The sequence below is a fragment of the Ammospiza caudacuta genome, chromosome 4 (assembly GCF_027887145.1).
Source record: "Ammospiza caudacuta isolate bAmmCau1 chromosome 4, bAmmCau1.pri, whole genome shotgun sequence".
NCBI lineage: Eukaryota > Metazoa > Chordata > Aves > Passeriformes > Passerellidae > Ammospiza > Ammospiza caudacuta.
The window spans coordinates 26395168-26416663 of record NC_080596.1 but is presented as its reverse complement, the minus strand read 5'-3'; the positions used below and the strand labels follow the sequence as shown (position 1 = coordinate 26416663).

At 40.0% G+C, this 21496-nt stretch overlaps 1 protein-coding gene across 1 annotated transcript; it reads left to right on the top strand.

Moving 5' to 3' along the window:
• Positions 1-638: 638 nt before the first annotated feature.
• On the top strand, positions 639-20513 carry MGARP (mitochondria localized glutamic acid rich protein). The gene is made up of 6 exons (XM_058803584.1): positions 639-748; positions 2123-2226; positions 3281-3383; positions 7491-7772; positions 17443-17491; positions 19178-20513. Exons 1-5 carry the CDS (start codon positions 664-666, stop codon positions 17487-17489), a joined length of 621 nt encoding a protein of 206 aa, XP_058659567.1. The 5' UTR covers positions 639-663; the 3' UTR covers positions 17490-17491; positions 19178-20513.
• The last annotated feature ends 983 nt before the right edge of the window (positions 20514-21496 follow it).

Sequence of the window (21496 nt, the reverse complement as noted above, 5' to 3'; positions counted from 1 at the left end):
GAAAAGGCCATCGTGGCAGAGTGTGATGGCATTAGATGATCATTAGGGAACAAAGGAGCTCTCTACAGAGAGAGGAGGGGAAACCGGGCTGCTGCCCAACAATGTAGGTAGGACAAGGAGAGCTGCACATGTCTGACCCGGAGACGCCCTGCGCTGCGACAGTCCGCATGGTCCCAGAGCAGCGATTCACTGCGAGCGACTCACTGCTCGCACCGAGCGCCTTTGGCACCGTGCCTAACCCGAGCGCCCTTCCCCGTCAATGTAGTTGTTTTCTTCTTTGGTTTTGTTTTTTCTCTTGGAGAATTTCCTTTTTAAGTGAAACAGTAGCTCCTTCCTATCTTCCCTCTCCTTGGTCCATGCCATCCCGTTATCCCGGGTCAGTCGTTGCGGTCGGTTCCGAGCGCCGCTCCCTTGCCGTGGGGCGGGTGGGTGTCGCAGCCCCGGCCTTGCGCAGTATGCGCGCCGCTTCCCCCGTCCCGCCGCAGCCGGGGCTCCGCTCCGTCCCCGCCGCCGCCGGGGCACCCCCGGCCGGGAGCGGCGCCCAGGTGCGCGGGGCGGGGCTGCGGCTAGGCCCGCCCCCGCGGCACCGAGGCGGGACCGGGCTCTGCCGCCGCATCCCCGCCGCACCGGCAGCGCAGAGCCGGCTCCGTTCTGCTCGCCACCATGTCCCTGTGCAGGGCCGCCTCGCAGGCGCTGGCCGCCCGCCTGAGCAGGGCTCCCGCCGCCGCCAGCCGCCTCAAGCAGCGTGGTACGCGGGGCCGGGCCGGGCAGCGCTCCCGGGATCCCGGGATGGCGGGACGGGGCGCGGACCGGGAGGCGGCGGCTGAGGGGATGCGCGGCGGGGGCGACGCGGGGCCGGGACAGGTGCAGCGGGGGCGGGCGCGGCTGCTCGGTCATGCTGGGCTCCGGCACTGGCTGCTGCAGAGCTCCGCCGGCAGCCGAGCTGGCCCGGGACCCCCTGCCCCCGGCCCATGGCAAAGCGGAGGCCGCTGCTGCCTTCCCTCCCTTTAAAATAGCGGGTGCATCCCCCCGGTAGGGCAGCCGCAGCGGCGGGGCCCCGGCAGGGAGCGGGAGCAGAGCCGGTGCGCCACAACCGTGGCTTTTGGCGCATCAGGGGTTGTGTAACCGCTGGCAAAAAAAAATCTGCCAGCCGCGTTGGGCGATGGCAGCTTGCTGATCACTGTCCTATAGCTGGCTGCCCCGGGGGGAGGGTTAAGGACACACTGCTGCTGAACGAAAATGTAAATGTATGCAAAGCCATGAGGATGCCCGGCTATTGGAGAACAGTCTGAGAATTGTGTCATGAGACAGATGATGCTAAACATAACCATGGCAATGTTTTGACATCGGGATTATTTTTGCAGCTGTCAATTGCAATGCCCTGAGCTATTTTATTTTTCATGAGCGCTTTTTCAATGAGACATTTCTCATCTGGGATCAAGTCACAAAATTCCACAGAAAGCTTTGTTGACCAAGAGAATTACGTGTGGTTTTCATAGTTATCTTTTTGAGGTGTACGGATGAATCCAAGACTGTAGTAAGAATCAGTTTATAACAAATGAATGGGTAGCACTGCTGTTACAGTTAATATGTATCAAGTCAGGTAAAAAACTCTGTAGTTCTACCTCTCTGTTGGCTCTGTTGGCCAATTCATGAGGTGAAGGGTATGGATCAAAGTGTCAGCAGTCTGAGAGTGAAAGAACGTGAATTCGAATGAAAAAGCTTTTTAAAAAATTCCCTGTTATTACCCTGAAGAGAGAATTCATTACTTCTGCTGATCATAAGGAATAAGGACAGATAATTATTTTACCTACCTTAATCAGGAGCTTTTTACATTCTTTTTTTTTTATTAAACATTCTTTAGTCTATATAGACTGTGCTCAGAACCTGGAAGCTGATGGTAGACTACATAGTTCACCGAAAAACACCTCTTAGGAAGAGCTCAGCCATGGAGCACCACACCCTGTGTTACTCAGTCATAGGATACATTAATATGCATCAACATCTGTTTTTATAACCTTTTTGAATCATCCTTTCCCATACAGGGTTCAGGTTCCATAATTCATTTTTGTGATCATATTTTAGCAGCACTTTACATCACTTTCCCTAATGGTTTTTGTAGCGCCTCCTCGCCAGATGTCATCTGGGAGCGTTCCTGGCTCTTCTAGAGACAGCATGATGATCTATCTCCTTGCTGGTGTTGCTGCTTTTGGTGGTTTATTTTATGTAAGTGTTTGGGGATGGAGCTGTGTGTGCTTTCTGAGCTGGCATGGTACAAGGTGTGTGCTGGGTTAGAGCATTGTCAGGATGCAAGCCATCAATGAACACAGATATTGCAGCTAAGTGCAGCCTAACTTAGAAATCAGCTTAAGAGGATTTAGTGAAGGTGAAAGCCTATTGCTTGCCTGTTCTACTGTTACTTTGATAAGTAGTGCTGGGTCACTCTTAATGGAAAGCATGCTTAAAACTACGTGAAATGAATGTTTCCAAAGATTGAGTAGCGCACCTGTCTCTAACCCCTTGCCTTGTCTTGTCAACCAGAAACACTTGCAGTGTTTCAAAGTGGGTGAGGCAGATGTGAAATAAGCAATCTGAAGCTGCAGGGGGAAGATACGAACCTTGTTAATTTGGGCACAAAAAAGGAAGATAACAGCATTAGTTACTGCAAGGAAGCATGTTAAAGTTTTGGAAGCATCTGGTTTTGTTAAGCTTTTGGGTAACCATTCTCCTCCCTGCTTCTAAATGTGTCTGATTTTGTGCTTCACATCCCTAAATCCTCCGTTCTACAGCTTCCCTCTACCCTCTCCCCCAAGACCTGAGATAGTGCCTAGCACACCCCAGAGAGGTACATATGTCCCTGTCCCACAAAGTAATCCTCTTGAATGGTAAGTAGCTGTTTGTTCAAAATATCAAACCTGTATGATTGCATTTCTGGATGAATAACATAGTATCTTCCTGTCACATTTTTACCACATTACAAAAATAGAAATCTTAATGTAATTAGCTTTTAAAAAGCTGTTTTCAATTCCTGAAGCACTGCAGCACTTCAAAAGCTGCATGGTATATTGTATTTGCTTTCTAACAATGGAGAAATATGAAATACATAAATATATTCATTTAGTAAATTATTAATTTTTTTAGCCTTTCTTAGGATAAATTTTATATGGATTTTATGATGGGCAGTAGCACTTGTTTAAAATCCCTTCTCTCCCTCTTGCCTCTTTGTGTTTGGTAAATTTGTAGGGATGTAGCTGTAAATTCAGGTACAATTCCCTTTCAGGCCTACAGAGTAGTCAGTTCACCCCGCAGCAAGTTTGTTGAAGATACAAATATTCTTCGTGAGAGAGCCAAGGAGCAGAAAAGCAATCCTTTGTCAAGAAAGGGTGAGTTGAGCTCCTTTCTCTTGTTCCCTGGGTACTGGAGGATTTAGAACAGATTTCTATATTGTCTAATCAGGCTTTAGCACTGTCCACGTCCTTGTCTGAACTGCGTGAGTGGGACTGAAGACAGAGGTGCTTGTACAGTATTGTTCTGCTACAAAGCTCCTGCTGCACGAATTTTGGTAGTGGCCTTAATGTTCAGGTATTAATCTGGTCTTTGGTCCACCTGTGGAGTCTCTTTGAATGGAAAGAGTTGATGTGTGAATACTATTAATTGTATAATGGGTATTTGATTTACTGGAAGCTTAATGAAACTTGACTGAATACATAATGCTGTCAAAATCAATTTTGTTCTTTTGTTTTTAGTGGGGGGGAGAAGATAATATCTTTTCTTAGTCAACAGGTTGGCTTCAGGCCACATGCCATCAGGAAATACAGCTCAATAGAGGAAAAAACCTACATAAAAAAAATTAACTTGCATCGATTTTTTTGTCCTACAATCTTGATTTTGTCATTTCTAATTTGGGGTTAGATGAAATGCAGGCATTACCTAAATGTATAGCAAATCCTTACTTAGCTCTTCATGCTTGAATAATTAGACTGTGTTAGTTCAAATACTTGTAATGGAATGTTGTCCCTGTCTACATCAATTAGTGTTAACTGATGTTAATTTCGCATTAATGTAAAAGGTAGAACTTTGGCAAGCATGGCCTTGCTAGGAAAAACAATTAGGAAAATTTCTTAAGGATATTTAAATATTTTTTTGGTTGTTATTTAAAAGAAGCATTGAAGCCATAGCACTTGAAGCTCTTCCTTTTTTTTTTATACTGTTGGCTTCTAAGAATTACTTTAATATATTTGCATGCACACAAAGAATACCTTTGATTAAAGTATCAGGAGTTTAAATTTTGTCTTCAGTGTGAGAGTATGGTTTAAATTGTCTGCCTCTATAATTATTCCTTTAGAGTTGTTAGCCTTGAACTTCTACAACACATGCTTTAGTTTCAGAACATTAAAACTACAGACCTTAAGATTTAAAGTAGTAAAATACCTTAATTTCCAAAAAAGAAAGCAGTTTAGTTTTAAAACTCAATTGTTTAAACAAATGCTGAGAATTCAGCCACAATTTGCAATCCTTCGTTGTCCCTAAAATAGAAAATGTAATGAGGACCAAAGTGGATCTCTCCCAGGGACCTGGTGTCCTGCTGTTCAGGACAGAAGTGAGGATTACCCTCGTTACATTCTGGCTGCCATAGCTGGGAGAATGGGGAAGCACTAAGCAAACCTTCCAACATACTCCCAGTGATGTCTCTTTTCTCCTAAGGTGCACTTCTGCAAGGTACTGAGTTCTGGCCCTGGCCTCTCCACTTGCTGGAGTGAAATACCCACAGCACTGAGTGCTCAGCAACCGCTCTTGGGTGCTCTCCAGATATCCCATCATCTGCTGCTTCATAAGTCACATCAATGTCACAACCAGTGGCAGATGATTGCTGCCTCCCTTTTTATTGATAGTAAGAAGTCCAAAATGTTTCTAAGGCCATTCAGGGAATACAGTTGAAACTTGTTTCCTGTATTATTTTCAATATTTGACTTCTGAATAAATGCTCAACCCAGAGTTTTTAGTTGGACTTCTGAGTAGTTAATTCCAATTCACAGTACAAAACCACTGTTGAATCAGCTCCTTTTTTAAATCCTTCTTCATTCCCAGCTGTGTACACCCAAAAGAACAGAACTTGAAGAATGAGCATCAGTTCTGTTCTTACTTTTCCTACAGAATCCTCTGTGTGCATTCTGAAAAGAGTTATCACCCTTCTTCCTCCCCTTTTTCTCCTGTTCCCTGCATAGTCATATTTTTGTGTTTACCTTGTCACAGAGTGCTGGAATAGCATTGCTTTTCCCAGAAGTGCCTTTGCAGTTTCTTTCCCTGTGCATTCTTTAGAGTCAATCCTTATATTTTTTCCCAGTAAGCATTGCTGATAAGAGCAGTTAAAAATTCTGTTCTCAAAGTATTCTGGTATTTTTTTAGGGGCACATTAAATCAAGCTTAAAGTAAGGTCTAAAGCAGAGCTGGCAACCATATGAAGTGATGGATAGAAAAGCAGTATGCCAAGCAGCATGCTCATGGCATATTTGCTGCCTCTGGTAAAAGAACTTCCTAGGTGGAAGAACTTAATGCTGGAGAGCAGCTGATCAGAGATTCTTTTGATAGGATTTTTGTGATTTCTCATGTGGGTGAAAATTCTCCCCTTGTGCCTGAACCCAAAATGTCTATTACAGAGAACTGTACATAGCAAACAAGTCTGTCAAAACAAGAGAAAGAATCATACGAGGGTTCTTTGTTTATTAGAGGGTTGAAATTATATTTAATAGTATTTTAATTAATGATAACAGACATTTAGAAAGAGATCTGATAGCAAGTTTTCTGTGGCTCATTTTATCTGAAAGCTACACTTAAATTAGGGAGGGATTTAAAAAGCCCCTGGAAGAGGCCTGACTCAAAGTAGCAGTAAAAAATATGGGACATCATTTCAAATGTAAAATGATGTTTGGCTTGCAGGATGTTCTCCTTGCTTATTTAGTGAGTTTTGTCTTCCGTTTGTTGTTCATGTCCTTTAAGATTGTTCCTGATTTCTTTCTTTTTTCTCTATGACTTTTCTTTTTAACTTGTTGCAAGCTGATTCAATCTTTCTAATCTATACTCTGCTTTTACACTTTCCAGACTTTCTAATCTATGCTCTGCTTTTACACTTTCCAGACACAAGGGAAATCTCTTTCCAAACCTGAGGAAGTTAAATACAAACAAAGGACAATCGTTTACCATTGAGTACATTGCAGCCTACCTTGGGATGACTTTGTACCTTCTATTGTAAAACTCCATTTGTGTGAGACTTTTAAAGAACTACCTGTTTGCAAGGCCAAACCATATTGAGCTTATTACTGAATCTGCTTTGTAGAAGGCAGTTCTGAGATGGAGAAGCTGGCTGTTCTGAATGAATGCACTCGATATTTGACTGTCCAATAAAGTGTACTGAATGCTGATCTTGGCCGTTAGCCTGTTCTTTGTGTGATGAATTAAGGGGTTTTTGAAAACAATGTTTTCTTAAAGGGACATGATCAGGTTGCATAATGCAAAGTTTTGATTTTTACCGAGCAATGAATGGACTTGTCTTGAAACCTGATCACCAAATTATAGGCTTTCACTGGCATAAGAAGACCAAGAAATGAAACTGGTCTGTTTAGTTTTTAAACAGATACAAAAGAATCAAACAAACTCTGACTATGTCTCTTTAAGCTCTTTTGTTTCAATTCTCACATAGTTGACACTTTGTTACAAACTTATTTCCAGTTCTATTTTTTTTTTTTTTGTATCCTGAGTTGGTTCTAGTGGTGAACTTGTGATGTAGAGTTGGTATATAACTTTTCCTTTGTGAACTTGATGTTAGTGCATGTTTGCATGGTGGTTTAGCATCCTTGTTGCTTTGTGCTGTTAGTTTTTCATGACTTGTCTCAGCTGAATTTGAAGTGATGCATGACTGGGAAACACTGTTTTTCAGGTCCTAAGGAGTTGGACCCATAGTGGTGTAAACAAGTCTTTAAAAGGGAGTTGTGAGTTGTAAAAAGAAAATAGTCATAAGTGGTCATACATCTAAAAAGTCAGCTCTGACCACTTGAAATTAGCAAGTTATTTTCTATATAAGACCAAATGTCTTATTCCCCACGTGGTAATTCCACAGAGTCGTGCTCCCTCTGGCACCTGTGTGTGTACCAGCACTGGCCCTCTCAGCAGAGTGCTTTGAAGCAACACTTGACACTGTCCTTTTTATCCTTCACTGCTCCCCCAACGCTTGCTTTAAGCCACAGTTTCTTTTCTTATCACTGAAACGTGTAATGAAATCAGTAATTAAGAATATGGTTTCCTCTTCTTAGTTTTTTGATGTCACATTAGACAATATGGGGGATTAATTATTGATCTTTTTTGTTAATTCTGATCCCAAATCTTAGCTTCCCACTTCAAATTTAAATGAGGATGATGATGATAAAAAGTATTTGGTGAATTTTTTGTTGCATGCATGCATTTTACTCTCTTTATTGTATTGAATGAATCCTTAGAAGGTGATGCAGAAGAGGTGGATGAGGTCACTGGAGCAGAGAAGGCCACGGAAGAAGCTGAGGCAGCAGCTGCTGTGGAACCTGCAGCACAGGAGGAGAGTGCTGGGCCCACAGCACAGGATGAGAGTTCTGGGGTGCCCCCAGAAGCTGGAGGGGAGAATGACTTGCTGGCTCCAGAGGAATCCCATGCTGTGGAGGAGGCACAGCAGGAAGCTGCTGCTAATTCAGAAGCTGATGCTAATTTGGAACTTGCTGATAATTCAGAAGATGCTGCAGTTCAAGGTTAATTTATGAATGTAGTTTTTGAGTGTGTGTGTGTTGTGGGTTCTAAAGCTCTGCCTCTTACAGAACACTGAGAATGAGCATCAGTGTTCCTAATGGAGTTTGTCCTGCAGTGAAAACTAATTCAGGCATTAAGATTGACATATCATGAGCATAAGGTGATTAAGTTTATTAAATCAGTGTCTCTAAAAGCATCCCACCTCTGGCACCAGAGTTACTGTCTAAAACAAGTGGAGTCAAATGTTTTATTTCCCTACCCCATCCTATTTCTTAAGATATTAAGTTGAGCTTATAACGTGATCAGTTAAGCAGTTGTTTAGTGATGTAGTTCTCAAGGCTTTTTTAAGGAATCTAAACTCTTTAGTTCACTAGCCACTCCAAAGATATTCACACTGAATAATTATATCTGTTCTATGAATGTAAGTTAAACAGGATCTTGCATAGCAAAGGAAATGCTGTCATGGTCTCAATTCTAAGGATATATTAGACTAAATTTTCACAACACAATAAAACTTCAAATTGTTGTTAAACACTGAAATTGGTAAGTGGCAAAACATTCAGTATTTTGAGCTGTCAGAGTGTTTGAAATATTTTGGTTTATTGTGCTTTTCAAAAAATTGCAATAATACAAATGCAAAACTATCCATAAAATGTGCAAGATACAGGATTGTAATTTAATTTGGCAGATTTTAAAGTATTTTTTTAAAATTTTCTTTTTACTGCTAGTCTTGAGAGGATATGTCTAAAACACAGATCAAACTGAGATTAAAATTATTTTGACTGCTAATCTATGGCGTTTATCACAGTACCATCAAAGGCATTAGCAGATTTGGAATGATTTTCACTTTTTACTTGGTGACTCCGATGAGGAATGGATGCATCTTAATTGCCTTTTTAACAAATAAACTTGAGAAATAGTGCAGCACTTCTAATTGCTGAGTTTTATGAAAGGTCTGTGTATGAATGTGATTTTAATTCAAATCTGATTAGTTCCTGTGCTTGTCTCTGAAACCATCTATTACAAATAACATTTTAAAACAATTCCTAGTGTGATCTGCTGTAATACAGTTTATAGAAAGTAGAAGTAAGTACCTTGGCTGTGATTATTACTGTTTACATATAGAAATATTTATAAGGTAGTAGTTAAAATACCTAGAGCCCTAAAAATTTCCATTTCTAAGGAAGTAGTCTGTTTTATGTTAAATTTGGTGAATTACAGCCATTAAGAGATATGTTTAAAAATGTATTGCAGCATTTCTTGCTCTAGAGAGCAATTGCAAAATTTCCCTTTAATTTCCTAAGCACTTGCTTGTATCTGGAGGTGGTTGTGTATTCCTTTGACAGCGCTTATCTATGAATAACTGTCCATGGTTGGATAAGGTAGGATCTGCTATATGGTAAATATTTCTGCCATTTCAGACAGTTAACAATGGTACCTGCCTGGAATGTTCTCCTTGCCTCAAATTAGGCAATTTACAATCCACAATTCCAATCTGGAATTCTGTGAAATACTGTTACCAAAATGAGTACTGAACTATGTTACTCTGTTCCCAAGGTTTTAACTTCCTCTAAATTCTAATTCTCTCTACCTTTTTATTGCTTGAGCTGTCACTCTTGGTTACTGGTTAAATTCCTGTTGCTCTCCTTTCACAGTGTAGTCTGTGTGTGGGACCATAAATTAAATTTTTCTTCAGACAAACCAAATGCTGTAAAATTCACCGATTGGCAAACTGCTATTTGGATTAGGCATCTGTGACTTCTGGTGTTTGGGTTGCCACCATAAATTCTTCTCCAGCTCTAGTATTGAGGCTTGAGGTTCTGGCATTATCAACTGAAATAAGAGAAGCAATTAGCCCCAAACTGTGCTTTTCCAGATTTCTTCCTGACTTCACTAACAGGTTTTTTCCCTATTCTTTAAAGTATTGAAGGACGTGGTCTCTGTTATTTCCAAGGCCATTTGAGTGAGTGCCTGGGTTTGGGGAGGATTAGTGAGTGAATTGAATGTGCCAGTGTTTTCCATGCTGAGCTTCAAACACGCTGCCATGGCAGCTGTGTGCAGCCTAGAGAAACAAGTGGAGGCTGCTCCGCACAGGAGCTGCTGCTCTGGGACAGGACTTTGCTGAGCTCATCATGCAGTGGTGCCAGGCAGACAAAAGCACCTGATAGAATCAGTGCACGCTGGCTTGGCTTGGTGCACTACCAAATTCTGGGTGTGCTGACACTGGTGGTACTTAGAAAATTACTGAAGAGTCCTCAGGGTGATTTGCAATTGCTCATAATTATTGAGAGGCTTTCAGAATGATGTTGCTCAGTAGAACATGCACACCATTCTAGGCATCTGTTTGTGTGAGGTGGAGGAATGAGCACTTCTTCTCTTTACTGATTGTGATAGACTGATCTAACTAAATTAGGCCCTCAGAAGTTGAATTATGTAAATATTATCATATGGGGAAATATCTGTATCTGGAACTGCTGTTGGATAGTTCTGTTTCACATTTATCACTTTCTTTTATCTGTCTCTTGGACTGCTGCACTTACCTGATTGCCATACACTGGCCACTAGTGTCTTCTTCTTCCTCCTGATTTTCCTTCATAGAACTGAGTTTTAGATGAGTCATCATAGCATAACTGGAAAATCTCTGTTGGAAGAAAGTGAACAATATTTAGAAAAAAAATTCTGTAAAAGTTGTGAGCGTTGAAGAGCTCACAAGAGCTGAGAGTTGAAGATCCAGCTGGTCCATGGAGAGTCTGTTCAGTTTTGATCAGCGTAGCCAAATGGAATTTTACAGCATGCACTGGGCTGGGGAGGAAGATTTTGGTAAAATGGAAAAACCCCTAGAAGTTCCCAGCCGAGTGCAAACAAATAAGTGAGAGAGAACTGCCTAAAACAACTGTCTTCCTATTTGTCTATTCTAGAACAAGGGGGCAAGCAGCTTCTCAAAAATGGTAGAAGGACATACAGTGAATAGTAATACCTAAATGAATGTCACTATTAATGAGAAAATAGATGCTTTTACTAGTATTAATAGCTCATTGCCAAGACTTAAAAAAACCCTTAAAAATAACTGTATGTATTTAAATTGGAAAGCAACAACTCACTTTGTACAACAAAATCTGTTAGCATTTAACTTACTGTACATAGTATTACCTGTGTTTGAAATTTTCCTGTAAATACAACCACCACTGGAATATTTTTAGTCTCCTACTTTAGAGAAAAGACAGCAACAGGAACCCCTTGCTGTTTTCCTATGGTGGCAGTTCAAACCAGAATGGGAACGATGGGGATTTTGAAATTAATTTTTGGGCAATGTTTCCTGTGGCAGAGAAAACTTTGCTCCTTTAAAAACTGTGGATAAAGTGGATAAAACTTGATGCATTACTTTGTATGAGGAATGTTAAAGAAAATGTCTTGATTAGAAGTGTTTTTAGAACTCCCAAACAATTTAATACATCAAATTATTAGGGTGCTTTTCATACACATGGTTTATATTAACTTATGCTAGTTTTCCTTGTGATCCATTCCAATCAGTAACTAAAGATTGTTCCATGTTTAAAGCAAACAAACAAACAAACAATGTGTGTTGCTTCTCATTGCTACAATTCCATGCTACAGAATATAAAACAATATTCTTGAAATGTCTGAGGTATTACAAACTATTCTGGATTAATGTGACATGCACTGTTATGCTTTTATTGTGACCATTATAGGGATCTCTGGATCTTTTTCTAATAAACGACTGGAGAATAAACTCTCTTCAAAGGAACCTTCTGATCATTAGTAAGAGCTAATGAGGCTTTTCTTGGGAGCTAGTGACCTACATCAGACACAAACAACCTGTGATGTGCTTGGCTCATTGAACACGTTTCTCTTTCTGTATGGAGTGGTGAAAATTTTTATTCTTCATAATGGGCTTCATAATGCCATGATTTAGGTTCTCAGCTAGACTTCATGGATTTTTATCTGGATTGCTTGTGGATGGCTTGCAAAAAGGAAAATATGTCATATTTGTGTAGTGGCAGGTTTATGAGAAATCCCAGCTTTCCTTTGCTCATCAGTTTCCCAAAGACCTTGGGCTCTGAGCCTTTGGTTTGTGTTCATCCTATGGAATATCTGGAATGCCAGAGGGACTGAACTCCTGATGCCTGTGGGCTGGAGTGAGGGAGGGCTGGGGTTGAGCTGCCCTCATGTTGTGTCCCAGTACCAGCACGATCAGAGCAGGTGGTTCCACACACAGCTCAGCAGCTGCCAGCCACGAGTTCCTGTCCTGTGCATTCAAGGATGGGAACGATCAGACTGAAAAATAATCAGTGCTTTTCTAAGTAATTGTTCTTGCCTTGACTCTGCTTGGAACTAAAACGTTTATTTTTCCCTGTGTGGAGCTCAAGTGCTGATTTCACAGTATTGCACAGAGGCATTAGACTGTGGTCAACCACCCAGGACCTTTTTCCTTTTTTAAGGCTAATGTAGGTGTAAAGTGGTTTTCCTTTCCAAGCAATAAGTTGAGTAACTTGCTTGGAACCAGATGATTCCAACATCTGGTTGGAATCCTAAATGTTCACTGAATAAAATGCCAGAGAGGAGACAGAGAACATTTCAGATGGTCCTGAGAGACATTCCTGGTGATGGGATGTTCCTGATGGGTGTCTGCAAGCCCTCCATGCTGAGCTCCCTGGATCTTCCTGGCCAATGGCACCTGAAGCATTTGGTCGTGTTACAGGGACAGCTGCATAGCTTTGCCTGTTTTGTCCCAAACTGTATCAGTGATTATTATTTCCCCTTGTTTCTTTTGATGTGGTTTGAGCCCCCATGAACAGAGGGAGAAGGTGTGGAGCCCAAGCTTCTTGTGCTCTGTTTTGCAGGTTTTCTCAAAAAAATCCTTGAATTACTTTTCCAACGTGACAGAATTTGACTCTTTAAAAGTCAATTCTATTCAACTACCAGTTTTCCATTAGCAGGTCTTTAAACTATTAAAATGAACCAGGAATATTCTGCTCTGCTTATCTTAACATTTCAGGGGACATCCTGAGACCTTCAATGGACCTGACTGAGGAAGCTTTCTGTAAACAAAAGCATCATATTCTAATGTGAGATGGTCTCTAAAAGACTGTAAATAAAATGCTGCTTCTAATTTCACAGTTAAATTTGACTTTCCCCCTCCTCCCTGCCCACCTTTGGAATTAGTGTGTGACATTGGTTGTGCTACAGGCAGCTTGAATTATCAAAGCCTTGTTTTGCACTCCAGCTTTGGTTTGCGTGCTCCAGGTGGATTCCATTTGTATGATGCTGGATAACTTGTGTTGTTTTAGCTTTATAAAACCAAATTCTTCTGCAAAGAATATTTTTAAAGTAATTGAACCTGGTGTTTGGCATTACAGATACCAGCCTCATCTTGACTGCCTAGAAAAAAAAATCATCATATGAAGGATACTGCTTCAAGTAAAGTGATTCACTCAGAAAAGTGTATTTTTAAATACCTTTAAAAATTGCAGGATACCAGTGCCTGTTTAATTTTTTTTTGTTGTTGTTTCTAGATGGAAAGATCACTTTTAAATTAATCAAAGAATTAGGATTAGAATCAAAATATGTTAGCTTTAAATGGGTTGGTAAGGAAATGCAAAACTGAGGGAAGAAATACAGGCTGAAGTCCTGAGAAGGCTGGGTTATCTTGTATAACCTCATTATAAAACTTCTGTCGTGCTGGAAGGAATCCCCACCTCTCCCCAAGCAAGGAAAAGACTGAATACAGCTTTCATTTTAAAATCTGGAACAGCTGTCTTCTTAATCTCTTATTGTAAATCAGGAAAACATACTTAGAAAACCATTTAAAAATACAAGGTAGAAGATTAAAATCCAGTAAGATTTAAAAAAATAATATACAAATTAGTTTGTATCTCTTCCATCTCCTTGTTTCAAGGTCATCTTATATCATGTTTTCTACTGAGTTGTAGGACATGATTGCCACTGTAAGCTGGCACTGGCACATCCCAGACAAAACCCCAGGCTGTTTCTGCATAAAAACTGCCCCAGGAAAGTTGGAAAGCTTGCTTTAAAAGCTTGAAGGCTTTTGGGGAAGAGGCTGTGCAAGCAGTAGGATCTGGGTTCTGGGAGTCAGTGCACTTGCATGGGGTTCCCTTTATTATTAGCAGGAGAAAGTCAGTCTGGGCGTGTTATTTTTTATTATCAGCTGCAGCAGGGATGAGTCAGTCACACAGGGCACAAAGGTCCCTGCTTATCTTGTCGCTCTGTTCTGCTGAGCTCACAAATATTCACACAATTCAAACTGACCATCATGAGCATGCAGAATCACCCTGCATTTGGGCTGCTTTCCACTCTAAGTGCACAGAAGTGTGTAGCTCTGCACTCACTCTCAGGGCTGCAAGTTCAGAGTTTGTAAAAATTGTCTTTAAAGACTGCAGGAATTACTGCTTTACATAGGAAGCAGGTTTTCATGGGTTTTCTTTCACTGAAATTATAAGGATGGTTTCCTAAAAATGACATTTCTAGGTGAAATGTTGGATATTGTGCTAATAAGCTACTGGAGCTTCTTGCCCAGCCGTGTTCTGTTCCTGCAAGTGCAATTTGGGAGGCTGCATTTCTTCTCCACATGGTTCTCTCCTAAAGCAGAGGAGCTCAGGACTGCCTGGGAATTCCTGTAGCTCTTGGGGATGCTTGCCCTCAAAATCCCTGCTGTGTCCAAGTCCTGAGTGCTTTGGCAACAGCTGTTGGTGCAATACGCCATGCTGCGTGGCTACAGTTAGCAAATGTGATTAGTTTGACTCCTCCAAGGCTTTAAGTTCTTTTCTATTGTCTTTTGTTGAAACACGGGAAAGTTAAGGTCCTAATTCAGACCTGTAAGTGCTATGGTATACCTAAATGCCTGGCAAAATTGAAGAAAGCTGTAGCCAGCAATACTGGGATGCAGCTACTTATCCCAGGAGAAAATTGAAAATTGACAAATAGCCAGTGAAAAAGCTCAAGAGAAAAAAAAGAAACTTTCAGGAAAAAAATATATATACGCAGAGGGTGAGATTTTTTGCTAGCAATATAGCACCTTGTATGAAACTGTGAAGTAATCCTTGTGTATACTGTAGAGCAATATTCTGTAAATTCTGTAGAGTAATAGATCCTGCTAGGATGGGGGGAATCATAGCACACCAAATGAAGCAGGAATATAGTGAAGCCATGTAACTCCAGTGCTTTTGATGAAGGATATGTGTGTGCAGGGGGCGGTTTCCCCCAGAGAATGAAGAAGGAGCCCAATGAGCCCCACTTTTGTGGATATGAAGGGAAACAAAATAATTTGTGGCAGGGTGTAAATTGTATGGGTCAGGATGGAATTATCCCTTGGCTGAGATCCATTTGGCAGGAATGCTGCAGGTGGGTGTTTTGGTGAAGATGTCAAGGAGCTGGAGTGGTATTGTTCTATAAGGATAATACAGCAGCTGGGCATTCAGTGGAAAGCATAACATTAAAATGCCATGTGTCCTCATTGCAGGGAAGCAGTTGCACAATTCAGATTGTTTTGTTAACTTACAGCCTGTGGAAATTGTAAGAAATCTGGCATAAACAGACAAAATGGATCATAGTCATCACTGCATGAAGAAATGCAGGGACTTCAGATTGTCAAACTAATCATCATTCAGGAAACAACACAGAACCCAGTGAAGATGCTCTAACTCCTCTACAAATATTTTGAAAAAAATAAAGAAGCCTAATATTTTAGTATTTGAACTAACAAAAGTTAGGAGTGGTTTTAGTTACCTCCATTATTTGCTGCAGAGTTCATGAAAGTCTTATTAACAATAATTTAACAGACAGAAAATCCTTCATCCAAGGATTATGGAAAATGAGTCACCATTGTACCAGGCAGAGATTAAAGTATCTTGTATGAAATAGGGTGTTACTGCAGGATTTTACATGGAGCAATTGCAAGAGATTAAACTGGATTGAAAAACTATGAAATGCATGCAGATTTAAAAAAAAAAAAAGAGGGTGTGAATAGCACTGGGAAACAGGGAAACACAAAGGAGAAATGCCTAAACTCTGTCACACTTTGCATATTTTTTGCATTAGATTGCCTTTCTGATTGCCGTAAGGTTCAGACCAGAGACAATTTTTTCAGTACAAGTGGTTAATGTTTGGTTTTAAGGCAGATATTCATGTAGAAGACAAATAAACACAATTCCCATCCAAAGGAAATGAGATTTTGTTAAAAAGCAGAAAAGACTGTGGTGCTCCCCCTAGTTGCCTACTGATCTAGTCTTCTTAGTGCAAAAGAAATTAGAATACTCACAAGGAAAAAAAAATTAAATACTATCAGCCAGAGAAAGAGCTTTTGGTAATATAAGCTGAATGTTTGATGCTACAAACTGAAACCTAGCAGCTTGTTACCATAGCGAATACGTGGCATTACATCAAGTATTGCTTGCTGTAAAATATCTAAAGTTCCAAATTTCAAATGTACTATTTCTATTGCATGGCTTTTCCCTATAAAGGCAAAAGTGCAATTCCTGAGCATTTCTTTTCCTGTTGCTTCTTCAAAATCCAGAAAGCATTCTGAAAAGTAAAGTGAAATAATTGATGTTCAGAATATGCTGTATTTAACTAGGGTGATGTGTTTTCTGTATGGAGACTGCCTACTACTAAATATTACCTGTTACAGGCTTTTTATAGAGACAGACTGCTTTATGCTTTATGGAGTATTGAAAAATGGCCAGCTGGCCATTGCAGCCTGAATCTTCAGCCTGATGCTAGAATATTTTTACATTAAAACTACCCATGATGTCTTTCCAAGGTTATGTGTAGTGTAGATGTAATGTCCTACGAATTAGACAGAAATCAGAAAACAAAGCGACAGTATCTGCAAGAGATAATTTATACATTAGAGAATATTTGCCTATGTCTATATACATGAAAATAGTTCCATCTGTGGTGCAGTAGAAGGAGGCTGCTAAATTTGATCGTGGCAGTGGGGTGAGCTCAGCGCCCTGCTCAGTAAGTGGCTGGATGTGAACTTCATTAAGAACAAAAAATTCCCCTTGTGCTGTATACAACACATTTTATCAACATCTGCCTCGATTTGAAAGACAGAATTTTCCTAAATTTCATTGGTGTAAAGAAAAATATGGTGCATGCTTATATTGTTCTATCTTAGGGAAGCAAACCAAATCTGTAACTTGATATGAAAAAAATGGACCAGAAAGATGAGGAATTAATTAGTGTGACTAGCAAGCAGTAAAATAATTTTTAGAAGAATTTTGCCTCTCTAAACCTAAAGTTAGAGCTGTCAGAATAGATTGTAAAAGGTCTTATGTTAGAAAGTGTGAATGGTATGAATAAAGCTTGCAGTGCTTTAATGCCACTATAAACAATCTGATAAACAATTGCTTTTGAAGTTGAGTGATGTAATTGAATGCAAAGAAAAATGTGTGTTAGAATCATCACTGTTGAGATTTTAAGCAGGAGTTTAGAAGGTCTGGCCTCTAAACTCTTTTAAAATTAGAATTAAAAAGATAAAAGGAAAAATGCCTGCATACCTCAAATAGCTTTGTAAATTCTATCCCTTTAGTCCAAGGATCCTTTGGACTAAGGGAAACAACTTGGTTGACTATTTGCCATTGAAGAAATAATTTGCAGTGTTTCTCATTGGTGTTTTGTCTCCATTTGCAGCTTCTGACCAGGAGAAGACAACTGAAGAGGTTGCTAAAGAGCCCTAAAGGTACACAGTACAATTGCAGCATGTGGTTTTCTGCTCTTCACCCATCTTTTGTTCTCAGTTAATGGCAGCTGCAGTATGTGGTAAATGCTCATGCACTGTTATGGTGAAATTGTATTTCTGCTCTCAACAAAAAGTAACTTTATTGAAGTATTTCTTATTTTTTGGGAACCACTGCTGGCATCTTTAAGGGGCTAGGGAGCAAATCCTATATAAATTGTCACAGTGTGTGTTTATTTATAGCTTTATCTTAGTCCCATGCAAACTGGATAAAGACCTGAGAGTTGTAGCTTTCTTCCAAGCAAAAAACGTCCTTTGGATATTTGGTTCAAATTATATGTGGCTACTGGACTTCTGGAATATTGTTCTATGCAATAAAGCAATAGTCCCCTGCACTGTTTTATTTTAAATAAATTCTTTCATTATTAGTCTCTCTGCACTTGCAATTTGTGCTAATGAAAAATACTGAATATCCTTTCTATTTTGCTAGTGTCTTTCTCATGTGGCTTTATCTATTATTTTATTGTCAGAAAAGTTGCAAGCGCGTGCCTCTCAAGGTTTTTATTTTTGCTCAAACTGAAAGCTAAGAGCACCTTAGGGTACCACATCAGAAAACCAAATGACCAAGAAATTCTTTCTGCTCTGGAACACATAAATGTTGTGGTATAGAGAAGGCAAATAGATGAAAAAATAGATTAATCTCCTACTAGTGTACAGGTTTACTCAATTCTGCTTCAACTGCTTGGACTCTTTTTGACAAAAAAAACTTTTTAAGAGTATAGCAACACGAGTTTACAAAAGGGTCTCTCATTGACTTTCAATTTGATCTTGTTGGCAGGGAGAAGATGATTTATGAAATATTTTACCATTTGGTGCTGGAAGATTACTGGTCGTTTGACCAGTTTGCAAGTCTCAAACCACACTGTATTCCTAGTCAGGAAATCATTATTTCTTTTTTCGTTTTTCTTTTTTCTTTTTTTTTTTTTTTTTTGGTGGTTTTTTTGGGGGTTTTTTTTTGGTGTTTTGATTGTAAACATTTTGGAGCATGAAGCTCAACTCTGCATTAAAACACATCGTACTTTTTAAGGAATTCAAGGCAAAGAAAATGAAATTAAAAGAATGTTGACATGAGAATCAAATCACTATCTAGCTAACTTCTTTAAAAAAATAACTGCTTATTTGGTGAAGGGATAGAGGAAGTAGTAGTGGATTAAATCCTCAGATACAGCCCTAAACTGATGCTCAGAGCATGCCTGAGTAAAGATGTTCAGCCATTCTCCTGAGTGTGGCTATTGGGCCCCTATTGATGCTGCTTTGGAACTACTTGTATCAGTAATCTCAGCACATACAACTGGTTTACCCTGTGCTTAAATTTAAGCATGTAACTATTTGTAGAAGTCCAGCATGCAGGGGAATTCACTTGTGCCTGAACCATGTGGGTGAACGTGAGGGATTCCTTGGAACTGGGCTCTGGTGATGGCAGCAGAGCGAGTTTCCCTGAGCCATCAGACCAGCATGATTCACACATCAGTGCTGTGTGTACTCTGTACTTCACTGTAACCTGCAGTCAAAGTCACAGTGTGCTTTGAATGTTTGCAAAGAAAATTACCCGCTGAACGGCGTCTGTTGCTAAACACCATTTATTGCTGCTTACTCTAAATGAGATTTTCTTTTTTTCTTTTTCCCCAGTAAGCAGTGTGGACACCTTTGGGAAGTTTAATGCAAATATTTGTGGCAATCAACCAGCTGATTCCTGTGTGAAACCTCATCATACTCTTCCTTGGAGACATCAAAGAAACTGTGCAGTTTGTCCTACCACACTCTGGCCATTCTGGCCAGTATTATCCAATGCTGCAAGAGATGAATTGTGCTGCCTAGAGAAACGCTTCTGTGACTAACAACTCTGCTGTAGAGAGTAGCATCCAGCCAAGCCACTCAGCATGCTCTAAATACCTGTGCTAAGAGAAACAGCCAGATGAACTCCTTCTATGTCATTTCTGTCCTGATGTGTACATTGATTTCTTCCTTTTGGCCCAAACTGTTGTGCGTAGTTATACATTTGTAACATCCCATGCTAAAATGTAAGCAAAAGGTTAAGCCAAAACATTATAAAAGTACCTGTTAGCATTTTTAAATTAGATCACAGGGAAAATAACAACGTGTTTGCTCCTGCGTTTGGATTTGTGATTGTGAGCATAGGACATCTGGCTGCACATGACCTCATTTTCCTCCTGCATAAACATTTCAGATGCTACCACTCCTTGCACAGTAACATCCAGGAGTAAACCCATTGCAGCCATCACAGAATGGCAATGGTTCTAAACCAGAGCCAAATAAGCCAAATAAGGTACATAATGTACTATTTGTATAGGAAGTGTGTTTCACAAGGTGTGTCTGACTCTTCTCTTCAAGCAGAAGTTTGGAAAATGTTGAAAGAGAAATAACAGCATCCTCCTACACATGGCACAAAGCAACCCATGCTCCTTTCCCCATCCTAAAGCAAATTACAATAGTGTTCCAACAGAGATATAGCCTATTGCTCCTGGATCTACTTAGGAATAACTGGAATAATGCAGAGGGAAAAGCAGGCTCCCAAGCTTCAAGAAGACAAACCACAGCCTTCTGCTTGAAGGATAAGGCCTCTGTGATTAAAAGCAATTTGTGTAGACCAAGCTACTGGAATAAAAATCTTACATTGATATTTTGTTGGACAAGAGTCTATGTTTGTCTTGTGGATTAAAAATGCTGTGATGGATGTATGCACTTAAATGTTCTATTTATTCATTTTCACTAATTCCTAGTAAAAGAAGCTGTTTTTACTGGATCTAACAGTAGGGTTTCTGGTAAAATGTAAGCTTTTCTGAATGGCTCTTTATGTCTGGAACTGCTCTGGTACATGGCAAAGCATGTTAGCCCTCTGAACAGCTGCCTGAATGACTGATTCACAAACTATGGTTTCCAAAGCTTTTCGTCCTTTCCATTAAAAAAAACAGTGAGAGTCCCAAAACAGCCTGTCCATGCTTTATGCCAGAGTTCCTCTTTTTTTACTTTTGTTTTGTTTAGGTTTTTTTAATTAAAAAAAAAAAAAAAAAAAGACATGCAGCACAGCATGGTCTGCTTCAGCACTTGAATATTTTAGAGTAACAACAGTGATATTTTGCAATTTGCTGAGGTCTGGCCATTGTTTATTCAGCCTTGCTAGTATGGAGTCTGAATACCACATAAATTAAAATTTTTCTGTCCTTCACTTCCAAAAAGTGAATTTTTGGGTTGCTACACAAAGGCTGTGACGAACCATGGAAAATTTTGAAATATATTGTTGAAATGGACCATAAAGGATAGTAGTGCCACAGCAGAGAACAGACACCATGCAAGACTAAAGGAAAGGAGATTGGGGGAAAGGTTTGGTCTTGACAATACACTTCACAGGCCACAGAAAAGCTTGAGATTCCAGAATTTGTCCCAAAAGCGCGTTGCTCCTTTGCTGTCAGGAACTATCTGTGAGAACAGCTGGCAAGGATTTTCACCTCCCTTTAGTGCCAGTGAGCCCCTCTAGTTCACCTCTCTGAAAGCATGAACTACAGGTAATTAAACAGTGCATTGAAACAGCATGGTTTGTGTGGAGAGTTTTTATGCAGACGTGGCTTGAGGAAAAAAGGCCATGATCATATACAGCTGGTTAAGCAGAAAAAAGCAGCTGTAAGCAGTAAGTTCTCAGTCTTTTCCTTACGAGAAAAACAACAACACTGCGTCCTTGAGCAAATAACAAGAAAAACACAGTGAAAAACATGGTGCCCTTGAATGTAGTCAACAGCAGGATGTAAAAACAAAACAAATATTAGCCTCAACAAGAAAACTACAAGTATTTTGAGAATGTAGCCACAAAGGAGGGGTTGACATGTAATCTGTAACCAATGATGAGCTTAGCTTTTGCAATATGTCTGAGCTTAATTAACACTACTATAAAAGTATGTAAGCTGGATCAATAAATTTGAGACCAATGATCAT